The sequence below is a fragment of the Lactuca virosa genome, chromosome 5, assembly GCF_052849685.1.
Source record: "Lactuca virosa cultivar CGN04683 chromosome 5, Lactuca_virosa_CGN04683_v6, whole genome shotgun sequence".
Taxonomy (NCBI): domain Eukaryota; kingdom Viridiplantae; phylum Streptophyta; class Magnoliopsida; order Asterales; family Asteraceae; genus Lactuca; species Lactuca virosa.
The window spans coordinates 409,824,771-409,849,224 of NC_136430.1; the positions used below are offsets into that span (position 1 = coordinate 409,824,771).

Genomic DNA, 24,454 nt, shown 5'->3' on the forward strand with positions numbered 1-24,454 from the left:
ATTTAGTTATACTTAAAAGAAAATCCAAAGATTATATGTAAATAACTGAAAGTTATAAATTGCGGTGTTAAATGCAAAACCTAAATTGTAATATTAAATTAACTGAAATTTTTTCTAAAATTATTTTCGTAATTATTAAGAGTTTTCAAATAAATATTTAAAAATAATTTACAATAATAATAGTTAAACATATCATTATATAAACAATTACGTTGTTAGCTTTAAAAACAAAAACATATTTTAAATTATTATAATGATAAAAAATGAAATGTTAAGCAAATAATTCTTTATAAAAATTAATTAATAATTAGTAAATAGCATTGAAACATATATTATTTTTATATTATTTATGAGTATATATTAAAATAATTAATGTTTTTTATCAACTTAATATAAAAATTATTATATATTTAATGACAATGTTATTGTTTATAATATATAAAAAATATATATTTATAAATAATTTAATTATATAGTTATATTTTACATTAACAGTCATTTTATATACTATAAATATTTTTATTATATAGTTGTATTATGCTATTCACCCGAACTACCTTGTTAATGTCAAGGGCAACAAGTTTACCGTAAAAACTGGCTTCTAACCCTCTCGAGTCTCGACGTTCGAAGTTCGCTGTTTGCACTTTGCACCCACCGCAATCGGTTTTCAGGAAACCCTTCACTGACAAAGTGCACGAATTTCAAAGCAACGTAAATACGCACAACCAAAACACACAAATCCACCGGCCAAACCAAACTACCCACTTAAATTCTACAGAGAAATGGGCGAGAATGGCGCAGATGCCATGGAAACGGAGATGAGTAACGGCGGCGGTGGCGGAGGAGGAACAGGGAGGTGTTTGAGCAGCTTTGTTGACGAAGGTAGCACTGAGAGTCACAGATACTACCTTTCACGTAGAACACTGTTAGAGATGCTCAGAGACAGAGGTTACGAAATCTCAAATTCGGAAATCGAGTTCACTCTCCAGCAGTTCCGGGACCTCCATGGTCAAGCTGTCGACGTTGACCGTCTTCGTATCAGCGCTTCTCATGTTTCTGATCCTGATAATAAGGTTTCTGACTACTCTCTCAAACCTTTCCCTAATTCTTTTCGAATCTTTTTTTGAAATCTAAAATGGGTTTGTTCTTTGACAATCAGAAGATAATCTTTCTCTATTTTGGGGGTCTGATTCTTGATTTTGTTAAAATCGTTTGTGATTTTGGAAATTCGCTTTCGTTCTGGTTTATTCTGTGGAAATCAATTGCCTTTTCTAATACATTCATCTCACCAGCCGAATTAGGGAAATCGAATTGATTTATTCTACGATCTTAGAACCGATTGCATGGATTTTAGGACTTTGATGTTTGATTATTGCTTCGAAAATGAAAGGCAAATCTTCACAAATTTCGTTCTTTCTTCACAAAACAAACACGAACATACACAAACACAAGGTGTATTCTTGAGCATGAAATCGATGCATGTCTTCTTTTTGCATTGAAACGACGATCTTGGTGCTCCATTTGTAACAAAATCCATGTCAATTGAAATGTGAAATTAGGGCTTCGACCAAAAAAAGACTGGTTATGTTGTTCTTCAATAGAAATGAAACCCACCAAGCAATTCAGTATACATGTTATTTGTTTACATTTTCAGACTGAAAGTTTGAAACTTTCTGCTTTGTTTTTCATGATCACAGATTCTTGCTGTTTTCTGTGGGACGGGTGTGGTAAAAGTGAATGCCATCCGTTGGATTGCAACACAGATAATGAATAAGGAGAGTTTAAGCCGTTTGATAATTGTAGTGCAAAATCACATTACAAATCAGGCTATGAAAGCAGTGGATCTTTTTTCATTCAAGGTCGAAATATTCCAAGTAAGTGTCTTGTTGATTACCCATAAGGGCCCCACTTCTAGAACACTAAATCTTTCTTTCTTTCTTTTTTTCTTCCATTAAGTGTTATCTATTGGCTCATTTTTGCTCTTTTTACTTTTAAAGGGCGACTTATGATATTCAAATCTATGTTTCTACAGATAACAGATTTGCTTGTTAATATTACAAAGCATGTGTTGAAGCCGAGGCACAGGGTCATAACAGATGTAGAGAAAGCAAAACTCTTGAAGAAGTTCAATTTGAATGAGAAACAGGTCAGTGCAATGTTTTTCATGATTAAAGGGCATTTTAGACATTTAATCATTCTTTGTTCCACACATTTCCAGCTTCCAAGAATGTCACAGAAGGATGCAATTGCTCAATATTATGGGCTGGAGAAGGGACAGGTGATTGAAGTGACCTACAATGGTGAAATAACTGGGCTTCATGTCACTTATCGTTGTATTTGGTGATCATCTTGCATCAGATTTGGTTTTAATGTAGGGACTTTATCTGTGTGTGTGTGTTTGTATGCTAATGGTCTTTAATTCTAAGAAACATAAATGCTTTTTAGGGAGTAGTAGTTGTAGTTTGTGTGTTGAAAAATGTATGAGCATAAAGCACATTGTGCTGTTCAGAAGTTAATTTGGCTCATGTGATTCGGTTTCATTAAACAACACATAAAAAAATAAAGGACATTGGAGAAAAAAGCCTTCTAAAGGTACATTACATTTTTTTAAATATAGTATCATGTTTACAGTTGTGTAGCCTCCACATGAAGCAAAGTTTCTGTAGATAAAAAACTATTCCTGTTTTTGGTGCTACTCCCAAGTTCTTTTCTGACGTATTTTATCATGTATGAAGCTAAGTATATTTTCAAAACCTCACACCAATTATATATTAACGTTAATCACACTTGCTTATGATCCAAAACCACATCATCAACACATATTCTCAAAAAAAAATCGACAATGGGAGAGGCCAATGAGCTTACATTAAGCATCGAAGATGATAGAAACACAAATGAAGAATGGTTTGGTTCGATCTTGAAAGCTAAGTTACCACCTTCTTGTACAACCCAAATTAACAAAGTTCCTATCATTCTAAAAGAGCACAAGGATGATGACAAGTATTATGTGCCCAAAGTTGTCTCTCTTGGTCCATATCACCATGGGAGATCAACCCTCGAGTCTGTTCAAGACTTCAAGCCACTCTTTGCAAACAAGCTTGTGAAAGGGAACCCTGAGTCACTCAATAGTTTGTATAACAAGCTTGCTGAATTGGTTCAGACATTGAAAGGGTATTACAACAATGAAGTTGATCGCTTCTCAGATGATGAATTCACAAGGATGATGTTGCTCGATGGTTGTTTCATTTTGTATTTCATCGAATATATTTTCTTGAATAATGAAGTAGATTCAGTAGGGTTGAAAAGCCACCAGATTATGTTCGTCCAACAAGATATGTTCTTGCTAGAGAATCAAATTCCTTATCCAGTTCTAATTGAGGTGATGAAGTTTGTGCCAGATGAGATGTGGGATTCCAAGATAAAAAGGTTTGTTGATGACAATATATTGGCAACAGAAAGACGAAGAAGTGGATCTTGGAAAACTTCTCATAAACCAGTCGCAAATCATCCAATTCCATCTACCATAAATCATCTTCTTGAGCTTTTGCAAACCAGGCTTACGAAAGAGAAATCTTTAGGTCCAAGAGCAAATGACAGGTATACTTTTCGTAATGTTAATGAGCTTATAGAAGTAGGGATTCGTTTTAAGCCGAGTAAAACCAGGTCACTAGCACATATCGATTTCTTTAAACATGGGTTTTGTGCAAACTTAGAACTCCCTCCGATCACTGTGGATGATGCCACAAAGCCGATGTTGTTAAACTTGATAGCTTACGAGATGTGCTCCAGTGATACAAATGCTTCATGGGTCACCTCATACATATGCCTTTTGGATTCTTTGATCGATCATTATGAGGATGTTAAAGTTCTTCGTAAAGCTGGGATTATTGACAACAGGCTTGGGAGCGACAAACAAGTTGCACTACTGTTCAACGAGTTAGGGACGGATCTTGTGCCCAACAGTTTTGCCTATTCGGATGCGAGGTTTGCAATTCAGAAGCATTATGAAAGTAAGAGGAACACATGGGCTAGCCAACTGAAGCATGAGTATATCAAGAGTCCTTGGGCATTTGTAGCACTTTTAGTTGGAGTTGTGGGTCTTTTTCTTAGTGGCGTTCAAGCTTACTTTAGTGTTTGGAGTAAGCCAAGCGTTTGCGACGGACTTTGTCAGGCTTTGAAGACGAATCATCACTTATAATCATCTCCTCAACTACTCCGGTTTCATCAAAATATTTCAAATTTTTTAGCATTTTTTTCTTATTTTTTTTCATTTGAAATAGGTTAATTTCTCTTTCTATTGGAGTCGTATTTTATTTTGTTTTTTGAAAATTGTTTTAAATTAGGATTCATAGTGGTGGAAATCACATGTATCAATATCAAACGTGATCAAAACCAACAACCATACGAAACAAACTTGAAGTGCCCAAAACTAAGTAAACACAATCAAAAGAAATGCAAATATATATCGAACCAACACCTTACGTAAAATAAAGTAGTGAAAGCAAACCAACAAAAACACAAGGACTAAACGTGGTTCTACTATTGAGTATAGATAATATACGTCCATATGGAACATGAAAGTATCTTTGTATTAATCGCAAAACCAAAGGAATATCACATAATGTTCTTTAATGAACAACAAGAAAATTATGTCTCATTGTTCCCTTGCCGCCAAAACACCAACAAGAATTACAAGCTCTTTAAAATGAATGCTACTTTTTGTTAGTTAACCTAGCGGTAAGGAGTGACACTCTTAAATAAGAGGTCATGAGTTCAATTCTCTTAGGAGACATGTGTTATTTAGGACTAGGTTAGTTTGCCGTTTCAAAAAAAAAAAGTTAGAGTTAGTTATTACTAAAGGGTAGAATAGTAATTTCTCTTTAAGTATGTTAGCTGGCAGTTAGTAGTTGTTCTCTATTTTCTTTGTACGTATATGCATTCTTGTAGCTTGGTCATTTTCTAATGGAGAATACATAAAAGATGTCAAAACTCTCTCTCAATTGTTCTTGATCTTAACATGGTATCAAACTTTCAATCGATTTGATCTTCCACAATTATATGTTATTGATCTTATTCTCTTCGATTTCATCTTCATTCGTCTTTTCTTTTCATTTCAATTTGATCAATCATGCCTGTTCCTAATAACGAGTCTACACAATCTGCCATTGTTGTGAAACATCCCAAAAATACAGTCCAAAAATTTCGTTTTAAAATCATTAATAAAACCATAAATATCCTCATCATATAAAAATCATAAGTCATGTATCAAGGTCACATGTCAAAATATATCATAGTATAAACATCCTAGGCTAAACAAATGGTGTGTGCACTGCAATCATCCCGAGCTCCTTTTTTGAAACCGAAGTACCTGAAACAGAAAATGAAAACTGTAAGCACGAAGCTTAGTGAGTCTCCCCAAACTACCACATACCATACTCTTAATCACATAACTTGGGCCTAGCTCACTACATCGGGCCCCGCCCGGCATCGGCCCGAGATCCGGTATACATATAAACATATCAACAATACTCATAACATAAACACATAACATAAACATAACTTGGGACTCCGCCCAGCTGCATCGGGACGAACCCAACATCGGCTTACCCGACATCAGACTCCTACCCGACATCGAGCTCACCCCGACATCAGACCACGTCTGGCATCGGGCTCACCTCGGCATCGGGCTTACCCCGACATATACACAACATAACATATATCATAAACATATAACATTAGCATATAACATACATCGGGCTTACCCCAACATCGGACCGAAGCCCGGAACACATAACACATAACATACAAGCTTAACATGCATCGGGCTTTCCCCGACATCGGGCTTACCCTGGAACACATAACACATAACAGATACACTAACATCCATTGGGCTTGCCCCAGAACATATAACACATAACATGCATGAATCATAAAGACATCAAGCATACATATACTCTTCTCGGGACTGCCCCGACATCGGAACGTAGTCCGGAACTACTAACAACTAAACGGGCCGGCATTGTGGCCTTAGACCCGTTCCTACTGGAAGAGAACTCACCTCACACTGCTGAAGTCCCGCAGACAAAACCCTAACTACTGGACGACAGATTCCCGAATCTGTTAACATCAAAATAACACCCAATTAATAATTGGGTCCCCGACACATATCCATAAATCCATGCTTGGGGTAAAAGACTACTTTACCCCTAACTTAGCTTGACCCAAGCCCAAGGCCCAATCCAAAGGCCCAAAAGTCTAATAATGAACCAAGGCCCAACTATGGCCTAGTTTTCAAAATTGGGCCCAAACCTCTACATGGTCATGCTTTAAGGCCCAACCATTATTCTTGGTCTAACACTTGACATTCTGATGGTCAAATATCTCATAATCATCAAGGTCCAAAATATGGCCCATCTGTAATGCCCGTGTTTCTAGGCTAGGCATTAATATTGACATGATAGTCTAGGTTAACCTTTGTGACTCATTTTCGAGAAATGAAAAGGAATTATGTGAATATTATGTGAAAATTATGTGTTTTATGCTTAATTATTAGGGTTTAATTAATTAAGACTAAAAATGAACGTCGAAAATAAATATTAGATAAAGCCGATATTTATTAAGAAAGTTGTAGTGGTCGTGACAAGGATTACGGATATATAAAGAATGCAGAAATCCGAGTTATAACGAAGAAGTTATGACCTATCGTAGTTTCGCGACAAACCGGCACGGTGCCAAATGTCGTAAAAAGTGAGTTTTTGATAAACTACTTTTTAGCCTTAGTAATCTCAATGAAAGTCGTAGTATTCGTTAAACCAAGAAGTTCGATAAAAAGAACGCCAAAATCTGACTTCGTATGAGGAAGTTATGATTTTTCTAAGTTTCAGCTTAGCAGTAGACAACTAAAAACTCGAATTTTAGATCGAGTAATTTTTAGCCGACACAACCTAAACGAGAATCGAAGGTCTCGTCATTAGTAGGACAACGGTAAAAAGTCTGACGAAAACGGACGTTGGATGAAGAAGTTATGAATTTTTAACGGATTTCCTGTCCCGGTCTGTTAAAAATAATAATATAAAAATTAAAATCAAAATTAGCCGACGAAGTCTAAACAAAAGTCGTACAGTATGATTTTACCTACGCGTGCATATAAAGAACGTCAAAAACGGAGCTCGTATGCGAAAGTTATGATTTTCGCAAGTTTTTGGCACAAAAATCAAGAAAATGTGGAAAACCGGGAAATTTCGCTGAGTCACCTCGGACACGTCATCCCTCGCATGCGAGGCCTCCACGTGGCACCTCCTGATAGGACCGAGCTTCGCGTGTCGTCTTCTGATTGGACCAAGTCCGCGGTCTACTCGCATTCGGACAACCTCGTAGGAGACACCCCGCGGATGCTCCTCGGACACCCCTTCGCATGCGTGTACTCTTCTTATTGGACCGAGGCTGGTGACCAATCCGAAGCTCGCAGCTGACCAATCTGAGCCTCGCCCTGCTGCCACCTGGTCCGAGCCTCGCAGACGCGTGCCCTTCCCTCCTCGGTTCGGATCCAACCCTCGCTGCTATATATAGTGGTGACTGCGAGACTTCCCGGGTAGAATCCGAAATTTGTCACTTTTCACCCATTTTTCATCTTTTTTTATCACTTTGACTTCCCCCGAAGCCCCGATATCATTTCTAAAACCCGAAATACGTTTCGAAGTTCCCGAGAAGCCTGAAAAATTTATCTTTTCGGTTTTGAAGCCCGACCTTTTGTAGAGCCCGGTTTCTCAATAAAACTCCCGGTTTTATTAGAAACGAACGTTTTAGGAAACGAATTGCTGCCCGATTATCATCAAATCATGTGAGTGTATAGTCACTTTCATCTTACACATAGATATGAAGTATTTTATATAAAATACGTGATATGTGTATATATGTTGTTTGTTTATTTGAGATAGATGTTGAATGAATGTTTTATACATGTTTAAAATGATTTAAAATGTATATATATTTTATCTTCAAATATGTTGGGTAAAACATGGGTAGATAAAGTATGAGGGATAGAAGTACAATATAGATGTACGTTGGTAGCTATGAATTTAGTACAGTATAGATGTACGTTGGTAGCTACGAATTTAGTATGTTGGCAGCTATGGACTTAGTGCCTGTTGTATAAACCTTGGCGACGATGTGACTTCGTGCCTATTTGACATAAATTGTTGAAGGAAAACAATGTTGTCACCCTGGTGTTTGTTTTATTTGACATAAATTGCTGAGGGAAAGCAATGTTGTCACCCAGGTGTTTGTTTTATTTGACATAAATTGCTAAAGGAAAGCAATGTTGTCACCCCGGTGATCGTTTTATTTGACATAAATTGCGGAGGAAAACAATATTGTCACCCTATTGGTGGTCTTATTTGACATAAATTGTTGAGGAAAGCAATGTTGTCACCTTATTGGTTGTTTTATGTTAGTTTGTCTTGATTGACATAATTTGCTGAGGAAAGCAAAGTTGTCACCCCGATGGTTGCCTTATTTGACATAAATTGTTGAGGAACCTCCGAAGCAATGTTGTCACCCCTAATGAAAATCCTTAGGCTAGGTCCCTTGTGATAGTTGTTTTAGGGACGTAAGGTGAGGATAACGGGAATGGGTAATTAGGGTTGTTTTAGGTTGATGAAATTAATAAATTATTTGTTGATTGATAAACTTAAAGAGTTTATTATTTATTGTGGGTTGAAAACCCTATATGCTCACCAGGCTTCCAAGCCTGACCCACTCAGCTTTTTATATTACAGGTAGTGGACCCCGAGCATAGTCGGATGATGATGATGAGTGATTTTTGGATTATAGGCCAGTAGTTATAAATGACTGTTGTAAGGCTTATAATGTCTTGTTTATGCTTTTGATCTGTATCGGAACATGACATCCCGAGGTTTTGATATAAAAGGAGATTATATATTTCTTAAAGAAAGGTTTTGACAAACTTTTATCATGTTTTGGTTTGGGGACCAATTCCGCAACATCTTTTAAAAAGATTTTTCTGATTTTATTTTAAAAAGCATAAATTAAATCGGTCTTTTCTGGCCGAGAAATTAGGGGATGTCACAGTTGGTATCAGAGCATTAGTTTAAGCGAACTAAGAAATTGTAGGATTTCTAGACTTAAACTTAGAATGCTAAGTGATGATTGTGAGATGAGTGTCTACCATATTTTAGACACGAGCACTAGTTTATTTTAGGAAAGATGTCTAAAATGCTTTTATGTGCTAAATGTTATATGTTTGCCATATATGCCATTAATTGTTCGGATCTATGGTCTGTTGCCGACCGGATCTGGAAACCTTATATGTGTAGGATTCTAAGCGTATGATTACGAAATTAGAACTAACATATAACGTTTCAGAGTGATAAGGAGAATTTAATTACCTGTCGTGGATAAAGGTTTAAATTCACCTAATTTGGCGTATAGATTATAATGGCAAGAACCCAAAGTGGAGCTGAAAATGTAAATAGAAATCAACAACCTCAACCCCAAGTGGTGGAAAAGGTGCCTATAGTAGGAGCTGCACCGAAACCCATCACCATGGCTGGAGTACGAACTATGATTCAGACCATGTTGGCTGAACAAAGGGATGAATTGAGGCAAATGTTGCTGAACAACAGGGATGAACCTTCAATTCCTGTTGAACAACGTGAATTAAATGACGATCGATCTGAAGAAGGGAACAACAGCAGATCGGTTGGTCATAGTGAACCGCTTGTGGTTGGGAGAAATAACCACGAGGATAGAGTGGAGAGAAATGGGTGCAAGTATAAGGACTTTATGACTTGCAAGCCATCGAGCTTCACTGGAAAAGAAGATCCTGTCGGAGTAATGGACTGGATCTCGGAAATGGAGTTGGCTTTCATGACTTGTGGTTGCCAAGGCAAGTTACAGACCACATTTGCAGTACGTCAGTTCAGGGGTAGTGCTGCTCGTTGGTGGAACACTCTGGGGAAAACCCTAAGCCCTAATGAGCCACTGCAACTGACTTGGGCAGAGTTCTTGGTGCACTTTAAGCGCAAGTACTGCTCGGCCCAAAACGTGCTTGAGTTAGAAAATCAATTTCTAACGTTGAAGAAGGGGAGTATGACCGTTGACGAATATACGAATAACTTCACAGACAAAATGGAGTTTGCTTTGTGTATTGTCCCAGATGAGCTGGCAAAAATTGACAGGTACGCAAAGGGACTTCCATGGGAGTATGCGGTGCCAGTACGTCAGGCACTTACTTTGGAGGCAGCTATCTGGGCTGCCAAGTCTGTAGAAGATATGTTTAAGGGGAGAGCCGCCAGCAAGGTTGAAGTTGGCGAGAAAAGAAAGTTTGAAAGGACTTCAGGGTCCAACGAGGAAAGAAAATTCTCGAAGTCTGGAGGAGGAGAAGGCGAAGCAAAATGGTGCGAGAAGTGCAAAAAGAAGCACTTCGGGAAATGTAGCGAAGAGGTGACCTGCTACAAGTGTGGAAAGATTGGGCATTATGCCAACGAGTGTCCGTCCAACAAGAGGATGTGCTATCGATGTAACGAGGAAGGGTACATTTCGAAAGACTGCCCAAAGAAGAAAGAGGCAGCAATGCCCAATGTTCCACCAAAACCAAAACCAAAGGCATTCCAAATGATCCTTAATGAAGCAGATGGAAATACAAAGGATCAGTAGTAAGGACCTTATATTCCCAAAGCTAAGATATAAAGTAGCAATGCAGTTAGTAACTTGTGGTGTAGCCTATTAGAGGCGTAGTATAGGGTAAACTCAAACTTCTGTGTAATTATTTTAAGAAATAATATAAACCCTGGTTTTGTCATCTGATGAATTGAATGACTATGTGAAATTCTTGTATGGTGACTTGGAAAACTGCGAGACAATACTTGGGATGAGTAGGAGTAGGTGTGAATGGTAGTAGAGGCCTATACTACCGGAAGCACAGGACTCGTACTTGGATCAAGGAAAGTCACAAGGTTACCAAGAAGCTAGAAATTGATTCCGTTATTGTTCGAGTACTTCATTACCTTCGTTTCGGTAATGACTAAGAAGATGATTGTTATTCCGACCCTAGAGGTCATACCAAATTGAGTCCGACTACGATGAGTTTGCTACGTGGTTCAGAGAACCAAGTTCGATGTAGTAGTTGACTTAAGCCGAATTGAAGTAAAGGATGTTAGCAGCTCAAGATCGTCAAAAGAGCTATGCTGACAAGAAAAGACAACCGATATCATTCGAAGTTTGAGATTCGGTTTTACTTAAAGTCTCGCCATGGAAGTGACTTATAAGATTTAGTAGAAGGGGAAAGTTGAGTCCATGATTTATTGGACCATTTAAAGTTCTTTAGAGGATGGGGAATCAAGCTTACAAGCTAGAATTACCGGAAGAACTGGAGGGTATTCATAACACCTTTTATGTGTGTTATTTGAGGAAGTTCGCGGGAGATGTGCCCGACATAATTCCCATTTCTGAATTAAGGTTGGATGAAAACAAGAGGTTAATTGAAGAACCTGAGGCAATCGTTGACCGTAAGACTAAGAAGTTGTGACGCCATATGGTCGATTTAGTGCTTGTGCGTTGGAAACATACGAATGGGCCAAATCTCATCTGGGGAAAAATGGAGAGTGACATGATGAGTCGCTACCCGTATTTGTTTGCTGATGTGTGATTCCGGGGACAGAATCATTCTAAGGGGGAGAGAATTGTAATGTCCGTGTTTCTAGGCTAGGCATTAATATTGACATGATAGTCTAGGTTAACCTTTGTGACTCATTTTGGAGAAATGAAAAGGAATTATGTGAATATTATGTGAAAATTATGTGTTTTATGCTTAATTATTAGGGTTTAATTAATTAAAACTAAAAATGAGCGTCGAAAATAAATATTAGATAAAGCTGATATTTATTAAGAAAGTTGTAGTGGTCGTGACAAGGATTACGGATATATAAAGAATGCAGAAATCCGAGTTATAACGAAGAAGTTATGACCTATCGTAGTTTCGCGACAAACCGGCACGGTGCCAAATGTCGTAAAAAGTGAGTTTTTGATAAACTACTTTTTAGCCTTAGTAATCTCAATGAAAGTCGTAGTATTCGTTAAACCAAGAAGTTCGATAAAAAGAACGCCAAAATTTGACTTCGTATGAGGAAGTTATGATTTTTCTAAGTTTCAGCTTAGCAGTAGACAACTAAAAACTCGAATTTTAGATTGAGTAATTTTTAGCCGACACAACCTAAACGAGAATCGAAGGTCTCGTCATTAGTAGGACAACGGTAAAAAGTCTGACGAAAACGGACGTCAGATGAAGAAGTTATGAATTTTTAACGGATTTCCTGTCCCGGTCTGTTAAAAATAATAATATAAAAATTAAAGTCAAAATTAGCCGACGAAGTCTAAACGAAAGTCGTAGAGTATGATTTTACCTACGCGTGTATATAAAGAACGTCAAAAACGGAGCTCGTATGCGAAAGTTATGATTTTCGCAAGTTTTTGGCACAAAAATCAAGAAAATGTGGAAAACCGGGAAATTTCGCTGAGTCACCTCGGACACGTCATCCCTCGCATGCGAGGCCTCCACGTGGCACCTCCTGATAGGACCGAGCTTCGCGTGTCGTCTTCTGATTGGACCAAGTCCGCGGTCCACTCGCATTCGGACAGCCTCGCAGGAGACACCCCGCGGATGCTCCTCGGACACCCCTTCGCATGCGTGTACTCTTCTTATTGGACCGAGGCTGGTGACCAATCCGAAGCTCGCAGCTGACCAATCCGAGCCTCGCCCTGCTGCCACCTGGTCCGAGCCTCGCAGACGCGTGCCCTTCCCTCCTCGGTTCGGATCCAACCCTCGCTGCTATATATAGTGGTGATTGCGAGACTTCCCGGGTAGAATCCGAAATTTGTCACTTTTCACCCATTTTTCATCTTTTTTATCATTTTGACTTCCCCCGAAGCCCCGGTATCATTTCTAAAGCCCGAAATACGTTCCGAAGTTCCCGAGAAGCTCGGAATATTTATCTTTTCGGTTTTGAAGCCCGACCTTTTGCAGAGCCCGGTTTCTCAATAAAACTCCCGGTTTTATTAGAAACGAATGTTTTAGGAAACAAATTGCTGCCCGATTATCATCAAATCATGTGAGTGTATAGTCATTTTCATCTTACACACAGATATGAAGTATTTTATATAAAATACGTGATATGTGTATAAATGTTGTTTGTTTATTTGAGATGGATGTTAAATGAATGTTTTATACATGTTTAAAATGATTTAAAATGTATATATATTTTATCTTCAAATATGTTGGGTAAAACATGGGTAGATAAAGTATGAGGGATAGAAGTACAATATAGATGTACGTTGGTAGCTATGAATTTAGTACAGTATAGATGTACGTTGGTAGCTATGAATTTAGTACAGTATAGATGTACGTTGGTAGCTACGGATTTAGTATGTTGGCAGCTATGGACTTAGTGCCTGTTGTATAAACCTTGGCGACGATGTGACTTCGTGCCTATTTGACATAAATTGTTGAAGGAAAACAATGTTGTCACCCTGGTGTTTGTTTTATTTGACATAAATTGCTGAGGGAAAGCAATGTTGTCACCCAGGTGTTTGTTTTATTTGACATAAATTGCTGAAGGAAAGCAATGTTGTCACCCCAGTGATCGTTTTATTTGACATAAATTGCGGAGGAAAACAATATTGTCACCCTATTGGTGGTCTTATTTGACATAAATTGTTGAGGAAAGCAATGTTGTCACCTTATTGGTTGTTTTATGTTAGTTTGTCTTGATTGACATAATTTGCTGAGGAAAGCAAAGTTGTCACCCCGATGGTTGCCTTATTTGACATAAATTGTTGAGGAACCTCCGAAGCAATGTTGTCACCCCTAATGAAAATCCTTAGGCTAGGTCCCTTGTGATAGTTGTTTTAGGGACGTAAGGTGAGGATAACGGGAATGGGTAATTAGGGTTGTTTTAGGTTGATGAAATTAATAAATTATTTGTTGATTGATAAACTTAAAGAGTTTATTATTTATTGTGGGTTGAAAACCCTATATGCTCACCAGGCTTCCAAGCCTGACCCACTCAACTTTTTATATTACAGGTAGTGGACCCCGAGCATAGTCGGATGATGATGATGAGTGATTTTTGGATTATAGGCCAGTAGTTATAAATGACTGTTGTAAGGCTTATAATGTCTTGTTTATGCTTTTGATCTGTATCGGAACATGACATCCCGAGGTTTTGATATAAAAGGAGATTATATATTTCTTAAAGAAAGGTTTTGACAAACTTTTATCATGTTTTGGTTTGGGGACCAATTCCGCAACATCTTTTAAAAACATTTCTCTAATTTTATTTTAAAAAACATAAATTAAATGGGTCTTTTCTGGCCGAGAACTTAGGGGATGTCACAGTTGGTATCAGAGCATTAGTTTAAGCGAACTAAGAAATTGTAGGATTTCTAGACTTAAACTTAGAATGCTAAGTGATGATTGTGAGATGAGTGTCTACCATATTTTAGATACGAGAACTAGTTTATTTTAGGAAAGATGCCTAAAATGCTTTTTATGTGATAAATGTTATATGTTTGCCATATATGCCATTAATTGTTCAGATCTATGGTCTGTTGCCGACCGGATTTGGAAAACTTATGTGTGTAGGATTCTAAGCATATGATTACGAAATTATAACTAACATATAACGTTTCGGAGTGATAAGGAGAATTTAAATACCTGTCGTGGATAAAGGTTTAAATTCACCTAATTTGGCGTATAGATTATAATGGCAAGAACCCGAAGTGGAGCTGGAAATGTAAATAGAAATCAGCAACCTCAACCCCAAGTGGTGGAACAGGTGCCTATAGTAGGAGCTGCACCAGAACCCATCACCATGGCTGGAGTACGAACTATGATTCAGACAATGTTGGCTGAACAAAGGGAGGAATTGAGGCAAATGTTGCTGAACAACAGGGATGAACCTTCAGTTCCTGTTGAACAACGTGAATTAAATGACGATCGATCTGAAGAAGGGAACAACAACAGATCGGTTGGTCATAGTGAATCGCTTGTGGTTGGGAGAAATAACCACAAGGATAGAGTGGAGAGAAATGGGTGCAAGTATAAGGACTTTATGACTTGCAAGCCATCGAGCTTCACTGGAAAAGAAGATCCTGTCGGAGTAATGGACTGGATCTCGGAAATGGAGTTGGCTTTCATGACTTGTGGTTGCCAAGGCAAGTTACAGACCACATTTGCAGTACGTCAGTTCAGGGGTAGTGCTGCTCGTTGGTGGAACACTCTGAGGAAAACCCTAAGCCCTAATGAGCCACTGCAACTGACTTGGTCAGAGTTCTTGGTGCAATTTAAGCGCAAGTACTGCTCGGCCCAAAACGTGCTTGAGTTAGAAAATCAATTTCTAACGTTGAAGAAGGGGAGTATGACCGTTGACGAATATACGAATAACTTCACAGACAAAATAGAGTTTGCTTTGCGTATTGTCCCAGATGAGCTGGCAAAAATTGACAGGTACGCAAAGGGACTTCCATGGGAGTATGCGGTGCCAGTACGTCAGGCACTTACTTTGGAGGCAACTATCTGGGCTACCAAGTCTGTAGAAGATATGATTAAGGGGAGAGCCGCCAGCAAGGTTGAAGTTGGCGAGAAAAGAAAGTTTGAAAGGACTTCAGGGTCCAACGAGAAAAGAAAATTCTCGAAGTCTGGAGGAGGAGAAGACGAAGAAAAATGGTGCGAGAAGTGCAAAAAGAAGCACTTCGGGAAATGTAGCGAAGAGGTAACCTGCTACAAGTGTGGAAAGATTGGGCATTATGCCAACGAGTGTCCGTCCAACAAAAGGATGTGCTATCGATTCCAAGCATCCTCACGGCGGCGGCCACCACCTCACGGTGGTGGTTAGGGTTCTAGTCCAATCGATTCCAAGCATCCTAAAAGTAATCCAAACACATGCAAAGCACACCGCCACCCAACACGGCAGTTGGTGGCGGCAGGAGGCGGCAGCTACTACCTCACGGTGGTGGTTATGAGATTTCTTTTCATTATTACTGTTGGATTAATGTCTAAGTCCATAACTATATTTGGTATGTACTTGACCCGACCCGGCATGGTCCATTTGGGTTGCACTTCACCGGCACAATTTATATGGATAGTCTTTTGAGAATAGTATATTTATGATTTATATTAATATATTATAAGTTCTAATATATTAATATGGAATCATATTATTTAATTAGTATTGATCAAGAATTAATTAAGTGATCAAAAAGAACTAATTAAATATGGACTCTTATATATATGGAATGGGCCAAGTTCATTTAGGTTGGGCTAAGCTTTCATGGATGGTCCATGGAGCTTTTAACCCATGGATCCTATGTAAATGAAAGGTCATGGGTATTAGGGTTTACATGGATGTAACCCTAATCCTCCATAATATATAAAGGGGTCCTTGGCTCACAAAATTGGCACAAGTGTGTGAAAATAAGAGTGGGCCGATTTTAGTGTGCATACATATTCTCTCAAGTTCTTCCAAGGTGTTTTGGTGATTTGTGATTCCATTTGAGGCTTCCACACTATTGGGGCTAAGCTCTTAAACCTTGAAGACATCAAGCTACATCAAAAGGTATGTCATCTAACTAGAACTTTGTAGTATAGGTGCTTCATAATATGCTAGTTAGGATGAAACCTTGGAATAGTTAATATTTGCATGTATAATAGAGAAAACATAGATCCAAGGTTTATAGGGTTGCATGTACACCATAGGAGTGTTAGAATGCTCAAAACCCAACGGTGGTATCAGAGCCATGGGTTGTTTTCTGTTAAATTGATGCAAATGTTTTATTTTCAAGTTGAAAAAAAAAAAGAAAAAAAAACATGACGTTTGTCAAATTTTAAGACAATTACTTGTTTTGTGAAAAACGAATTATTTGTAAAATTTGAATCATTTGTTATATGAGTTGAATTAGGTCAAATTTAGTAAAAGATAAAATGATATGATTATTTTATTAGTTTTAAAAGTTTGATCTAAATGTTTTAAGGAGTTACAAATTTTGTCATAAAATTTTGGAGCTCAAAAGTTTTTTTTTAAAGTTGTGATCTTAAGTGTTTTGAAACCTCCATAAGTTATGGATATGAAAGTTTTTTTTAAAAAAAAAAAATTTGATTCAAAGTTTTTATGGAGTTACAAAATTTGGTGTTAATGTTTTAAAGAATTCCATAACTTGTTCTTAAGTTATGGAACATGGAAAGTTTCATCATAAAACACCATTAATTCTATAAGTTATGGAATCTAAAGGTTTTCAAGAATTACAAAACTTGCCCTCAAGTTTTGGAATTTGAGAAAAGTTTTTTATGAAAAAAAGAATTGAATTCTAAAACTTTTGGGTTCATAACTTAAACAATTAATTAAATGGTTTTAATTTTGAATTTAATAATTGGAATTATGATGTTTTATTGAATAATTCAAATTAACTCTTATGGACTTTATTAATAGTTAATTAAAGCGTTTAATTAAAAGAGTATTATTAAATCCATAAATAAAGATATGGTTTGAGTTTAATTAAATTAAAAGTTTAGTTTAATTAATAGATTAAACCACCAAGTATTTTAAATGTCTAAAATACACCCTTATACTATTATAATATTAAAAGTTTAATATATTATATGTATAAGAGCAAGTCGTCTTACCAATAGTAGGCCTCATTCACGAAGCCGGTCTATAAGGGGGGTATAAGGTTACTGCCTATAAAATGGCAGTTTAATGGGTGTCCACTCTCACTCACCGCTTCCTTGACCGGTGGAGGGTTGTTAGCCGAACAGGTAGGACAAGGACTATAATTCTCCCTTCATTATAAGTATAATGATAAATACTAAGTAACTAAACACTTATAAATTCCCAATCTTAGTTACTTAGGAAAATGTGAATAAGGTGCTAATCCATGAAATTACTCTTTGCACTTTGTTTAAACTGTTAGTAGAGCGTGTGTGGTTAACCGTCACACTAACCTGGACTTAACAAGGTAGGCAAAGGGTAACTTAATGTTTATCATAGTATCGTTGGAGCGTGTGTGGTTAACCGACACATCGATTGAGGGGTAAATATTAAGGGTACCAAGTATATTTGCATGGTTACTTCACACCTTGTTTTGTGATCCTCGGCATCCCAGTCACAAAACCTGAAGGGCACACTCGAGATTGAAACATGCCATTGAAAAGTTCAATGAATCTCAAAAGAATCTAGGAGTTTCAAAACCAATTAAAACCTAATAATACATTTCGTTTATCTTGGTGGAAATTGGTGAATCGTCATTCACCTACCTTCAAATATTTTGTAGCTTGGATTACGGCATCCCTCTTCCAAGTTATAAAATAGTTTGTTGCGTCCTAGCCTTAATATATCATATTGGGTGTTATATTAAGGACTTAAATCAACTTTACGTGAATTTCTCCCATTGTTGATGTCTGGTTTAGACAACAATGATCTTCCCAAACCAAGCTTTCCTAATGAATATGACTTCCCGAGTTTGGCTCATGGAAGTCATACTTCTCTTCCTCTACCTCCTCCAATTATTCTCCCTAACCCACAAGTTCAAGGTCACTTAAGCCCTAATGGCAAGCAAGGTCTATGTGTGATCACATCTTAGAGATGAAGTCACATATTGACAAGCCGGGAGAGTTGGGTGTAAAAGTCTTGAGAAAGTTGGATGTTCAATCACTTTCTAAGTCACATAGTGAGTTCCTTTGGGACTACTATGAAACAGACTATGACATGAACCTTAATGATCATATCTATTTGCTTGGTGCTGCCGAATCAGCAATGATTTGGAATGATAGTAAAGCAAATTTGATTAGAAGATCAACTTCCCAAAAACTTTATGGACAGTGAGAATGGTGACACTGGAAATCCAGAAAAAGCATTATCTTCCCAATGGAAAGGGATTGGCCATAGTCAACCCGGTTGACCAAATGGTAAAGAGAAAGGCTAAGTCTGAGATAGTCCCATTACCAAAGGCTCCATATGTTTATTTTGCCAAAGGAAGGGGCGTTGATTGAAAAGCTGCCAAATTTACCTAAGGATGTTAAAGTGAATAAGTTTGACTCTACATCAGGTAGAGCCCATTATCTAACTCTGTTAAGTTCTATTCTGAGATCCTCATTACATGATGTGACTGGGTCACATGTTGATGTTTTAAGAATCAAAGAATAGAGAGAAATCTTAAAGGAAGTATATGCTGATTCTGATCGCGAAGGTAGATCTCGATCGCATCAGAATTTTGAGCAGTTGCTTAAGAAGTTATGATATATTGCTAAGGAATAGATAATAACAATTTTCCATGTGGATTGTAAGGATAAGTTTTTCCGCAAAGTTTTAAAATAAAAGAAAATTGTTTGATTTTATTTATTTGAAGTATCCTTACAATGACATTTGTGGAAAATTGTTACTTATATGATTCCACTGACAACAATATTGGAAAATGGATTTGATTCTTTCATTTGTGGTAGTGTCTAATTTTACCAAATCAGGAAAGTTCCTCATTGCCCAAGTTTCAATTGGACCGAAACTTGGAATCATGCAAGTTGAATAGTATGATGAATGAGAACTTTCAAGCATTGGAAAATCAAGACTAATTACTTGTTCACATGGATGTGTGAGTCAAGTGAAGGACTAAAGGGATCGAGTACACATTCTTGTGCACTGGTCATGTCCACCACAAAGCTCGTTAAGACTATTTGATTTACTAAAGTTTAGTAAATATGGTTATACTTACAAGTTTAAGTATAATTCTGAAACATTGGAAAAGTCTCAATGTATGGCAGAATGAATGGGAAGAATCAAATTAGGCAGAAAGATAAAAGTTTCTCAAATCTGAAAAGATGGGAGAGTACTTTAGTATCATGTTTGTGATCATCTTAATGATTTAGAAATCATATCACAATTAGTCCTCTAAAGGTCATCTTAGTGCATTCTTATGACTAAGAAGAGGAGTCATGAATTGTTGAAATGGTTAGATCAGGAAGATGAGTCATACTTCGTTCCAAAACAATTCTTAGAGTCATACTCCAAGATTGTAACTTGAGTGACATATCTTAAAGAAAGGTTTAAAACACTTGTCAAATGTAAGAGTAAAAGTGTCCTACTCTTGTACATTTGAAATTGGTAAGTTGTGATGTTTTGGATAAAACAAAGACCAACTAAGGCCAATTGTGTGAAGGGTTTGTCTTGATAAAGAATCCGCACTATCTCTTGAATATTTGGCAAGATAGTCTTATATGTCAAGAGGATAGTGGGAGTCTTAAAGATCCTAAAAAGAATTTCAAGAACTAATCAAGAATAAAACCTGAGGTTCTTCACTAGCACACGACTTGAGGTTTATAACCTATCGTGTTGACATATTCTGTGCCCATTCCAGTTAAAGTTGGCTTTGCATAGGAGTTCTGAAAGTTCTCAATTGGTTGCATAACAACTTGGAAGCAATGGCAGGCCCTGTACTGCCAGGTGGCAAGAAGTTAAGATTGCATAAGTTCAGTCCATTTGAGTTTGGATTTGTCATTATCCTTGTCTTATGACTATGATTTTGATGATTCACATGGATAAGAACACATACACCATAAAATCTAAGGGTCATAAGGTTTCTCTCCGATTCATGAAAATGATGGTGAGGAAACACTTCCACCAAGTAGATTTGAAGCAGATGGCAAAAGGTCTAAACAATTGAGACTATGATTACGGCATCCCTTTTCATAGTTCTGAAATTGTTTAGACACACATGCATGCTATCTAAGGAAAGGTGTATGATTTTGATAAAGTTTTATCAAAGCATCTCGTATCAGAAATCTGAACTTTGGTAAGAAAGTCAATAAAGTATTGATTTCTAGAAGTCCAGCTGATTTCTGAGTACATGTCAAAGCTAGTGGGAGCATAAGTGTTATGCTAATAATCATTATGTTAGTGGGAGCATGATAATTATTGTTAGTGTTGCAAGTTAGAAATGTTAATTATAGAAAACAAAAGTTTCAATTCGTGAGGCTGCAGGGATTGAAAAGGTTGTTTTGCTATAATTAAGGGAGAGGATATACTTCATTTCAGTTCTAAAGGCTTAGATTGAGACCTTAATCATCTTTAGTCAAGAATATATATATGAATTTCATGTTGGATTGGTTCAACTTAAGGAAATTCTATATATTGCCTTCTTAAAATTCGATTATGATTACGGCATCCTTCTTCATAGTCAAATTTTGAAAACATGGCAAATAAAAATATTGTAGCAAAAGATTGGTCTAGAATCATGTCTTTATGTGAGACATCATGAATCGTGTACCATTTGCTTTGGGTACAGGATCGATTGCATGTGCTATAATATTTGTCATTTCTAAATTTTTCCAAATGCCTAGAGGCATTAAGAAGGGAAAAGGTCTAGAATTGGATATGACTAAAATGATTAAGCAATTGTCGAGGACAATCTGAGGTTTACCAAAGATTGGTTGCTCAGGGACAGTTGGAAGTATAGTGCTAATTTTGGAAGGACCATATTGACATATTCTGAAAAGAGGCATCTCTTATTCAGAAGTGATAGTCAAAATGAGAATATGGAGTTGTCTCCATAGGTGGAAGTTATCTGTGTAAGATTAGAAAACTTAATGCAAGAAGCATGTCCAAAGCAATGTACTTTGAATATGAGACTTAGTTTCCATGGAGTTGATCTCCATTGGAATACCTTATAATGACTGTTGACAAGTCTTTGTGACTTTGTACATATTCATTACAGGAGGGTCAATGCATATAAGTTTAAAATCTAAACAGATTTCGATAAATGATAGGAATTTGAAATTCTCACATTTTTCGATAAGGATTTGGGAGTGTGAAATTAAAATCATTGAAATTATGTTCAATTGGTTTATTTCACAAAGTAAGGATCATAGACAAACATAGAGTGCATACTTGGTGTATGGCAAAGCTATTGTTTAAGAAAAACATAGTGTACATGCTTGGAGCATGGGACAACTAGTGTTTTTAATTCAAGTATAAAGTTGATAAAACCGAAACAATGAATAATGAGTAATCAGTATGGTGATAAATAAAAGTGTTTATTTATATTCATAGGGTTTGATACCATATTTGATTCATTTATTCTTGTGTTTCACTTTGCATGTTTTGACTTCCAGAATAACTAAGTCGCTATTCCTGAATGATTAAGTTATTCAAACCATCCACAGTCGGTCATATGTTGGAAGTAGATATGAATCAAGACTGTCATGGGTTGGTTTGTAGAGGTCCAAGTTGGTGGACAAAGTGGTGCTACAACACTCATGAGTGCTCATAAGTTCTGAGTATTGGATTCAACCCACGCTCATTTGAATCACTTCATGGATTTTATCACGAGTGATCATGAGACGATACTATCTTATATTCTTAAAACCTAGAGATATGAGTTGTTACTATGAGTTGGTTATACATTGATTGCACGAAAATGCATTGGTAACTCGATATTATAAAACGTGCCTTTGTGTATGATTCAACAAGTAGTAGAACAAGCCATATGAGTCGAAGTTTATCCATTCCTTTTACCTTTGGGATAAAAGCGATATCTGTGGGCCCCTCGATGATTTAGCGATGACACATGTGAGTGCTTGGCCATGCCAGGACTGATTTGATTTGTTCAATCAGTCAGTCATCATAAATCGAAAATCGGGAAACAACAAATGGACAGAGAGAATGATTATAATCCATGTCTCAGTCCATATGATATCTAGAATGGAGGAATATATGATCCCTTATATAATGGACAAGTCATTGACAAGGTCAGAGTTCGACAGCGGCTTTAAGAGCTACGATTGCCAGTTAGGTTTTGAAGTCATACTCAATAATAGTTTTAGACTTATCCAAGTGGGAGACTGTTGGATTAATGTCTAAGTCCATAACTATATTTGTTATGTACTTGACCCGACCCGGCATGGTCCATTTGGGTTGCACTTCACCGGCACAATTTATATGGATAGTCTTTTGAGAATAGTATATTTATGATTTATATTAATATATTATAAGTTCTAATATATTAATATGGAATCATATTATTTAATTAGTATTGATCAAGAATTAATTAAGTGATCAAAAAGAACTAATTAAATATGGACTCTTATATATATGGAATGGGCCAAGTTCATTTAGGTTGGGCTAAGCTTTCATGGATGGTCCATGGAGCTTTTAACCCATGGATCCTATGTAAATGAAAGGTCATGGGTATTAGGGTTTATATGGATGTAACCCTAATCCTCCATAATATATAAAGGGGTCCTTGTCTCACAAAATTGGCACAAGTGTGTGAAAATAAGAGTGGGCCAATTTTAGTGTGCATACATATTCTCTCAAGTTCTTCCAAGGTGTTTTGGTGATTTGTGATTCCATTTGAGGCTTCCACACTATTGGGGCTAAGCTCTTAAAGCTTGAAGACATCAAGCTACATCAAAAGGTATGTCATCTAACTAGAACTTTGTAATATAGGTGCTTTATAATATGCTAGTTAGGATGAAACCTTGGAATAGTTAATATTTGCATGTATAATAGAGAAAACATAGATCCAAGGTTTATAGGGTTGCATGTACACCATAGGAGTGTTAGAATGCTCAAAACCCAACAACTACATCACTGATTACAACATTACAATGCAAAATCTCAAAATAACACACACACACACTCGCTAATACAAGACACACACACACACACAACCACCCTTGTCGTGGGCGACGGTGGTACATGGCGACAACCACCACCTCACAGTGGTGGTGGGTTTTCCAGCAGTATACTTTGCAAACAACTTCAAAAACATACTCATGCAAGGATTCACTCACACAGCCACCACCTCACGGTGGCTTGTGGTGGCAGAAAGCGGTTTCAGGGCAACAACCACCATGGTCGGCGGCCATGGTGAGTTTTCTCTCGATCTCCGGCTAAGCTATCACGCACACAAAACAAACATAATCAGCAACAGCTTCGCACGCTAATTTGAACAAACCCCCACCTGGTGGCGTGCAGCGGACGGAGGTCGGCAACGGAAAGGAACAGCCGCTGGGGCGGCGGTGGCGCGAGATGGCGGGCAGCAGTGGCTGTTTGCGATGGCAGCGGCTCCACTACGACATCTACAGGACAGAAGGTAGCGATGGGTACTTGGAGTAGCACCGGTGATGGGCATCATTCGCCTATTGATGACGATAGCGGCCAGAAGAGGAAGGTGACGGAGGAGTGGTGGCGGTTGGTGTCTCCTGGCTTCGTCGTCGACTGATATGGCGTTTGCTCCCATCTCCTTCCGGTCTACAATGTTTCCGGTGACGAGGACTACCCTGATGGTGCTAGAGTTGGATTAATGTCTAAGTCCATAACTATATTTGGTATGTACTTGACCCGACCCGGCATGGTCCATTTGGGTTGCACTTCACCGACACAATTTATAT

The 24,454-nt window shown here is 37.5% G+C and overlaps 2 protein-coding genes across 2 annotated transcripts; both read left to right on the top strand.

The window, feature by feature from the left end:
• The first annotated feature begins 643 nt into the window (after positions 1-643).
• On the top strand, positions 644-2,525 carry LOC145111767 (DNA-directed RNA polymerase V subunit 5A-like). Its single transcript, XM_079048015.1, has 4 exons — positions 644-1,073; positions 1,698-1,874; positions 2,033-2,146; positions 2,219-2,525. The coding sequence occupies exons 1-4, from the start codon at positions 783-785 to the stop codon at positions 2,342-2,344; spliced, it is 708 nt and encodes a 235-aa protein (XP_078904141.1). The 5' UTR covers positions 644-782; the 3' UTR covers positions 2,345-2,525.
• A 272-nt stretch (positions 2,526-2,797) lies between these two features.
• On the top strand, positions 2,798-4,215 carry LOC145116811 (UPF0481 protein At3g47200-like). The gene has a single exon (XM_079053125.1). The coding sequence runs from the start codon at positions 2,843-2,845 to the stop codon at positions 4,196-4,198; it is 1,356 nt and encodes a 451-aa protein (XP_078909251.1). The 5' UTR covers positions 2,798-2,842; the 3' UTR covers positions 4,199-4,215.
• Positions 4,216-24,454: the final 20,239 nt, after the last annotated feature.

Coding starts and splice junctions, on each gene's coding strand:
- LOC145111767 (XM_079048015.1), top strand. CDS start 783: ATGGGCGAGAATGGCGCAGATGCCATGGAAACGGAGATGAGTAACGGC. Junction 1,074..1,697: donor TTTCTGATCCTGATAATAAG/GTTTCTGACTAC, acceptor TCATGATCACAG/ATTCTTGCTGTTTTCTGTGG. Junction 1,875..2,032: donor TCAAGGTCGAAATATTCCAA/GTAAGTGTCTTG, acceptor ATGTTTCTACAG/ATAACAGATTTGCTTGTTAA.
- LOC145116811 (XM_079053125.1), top strand. CDS start 2,843: ATGGGAGAGGCCAATGAGCTTACATTAAGCATCGAAGATGATAGAAAC.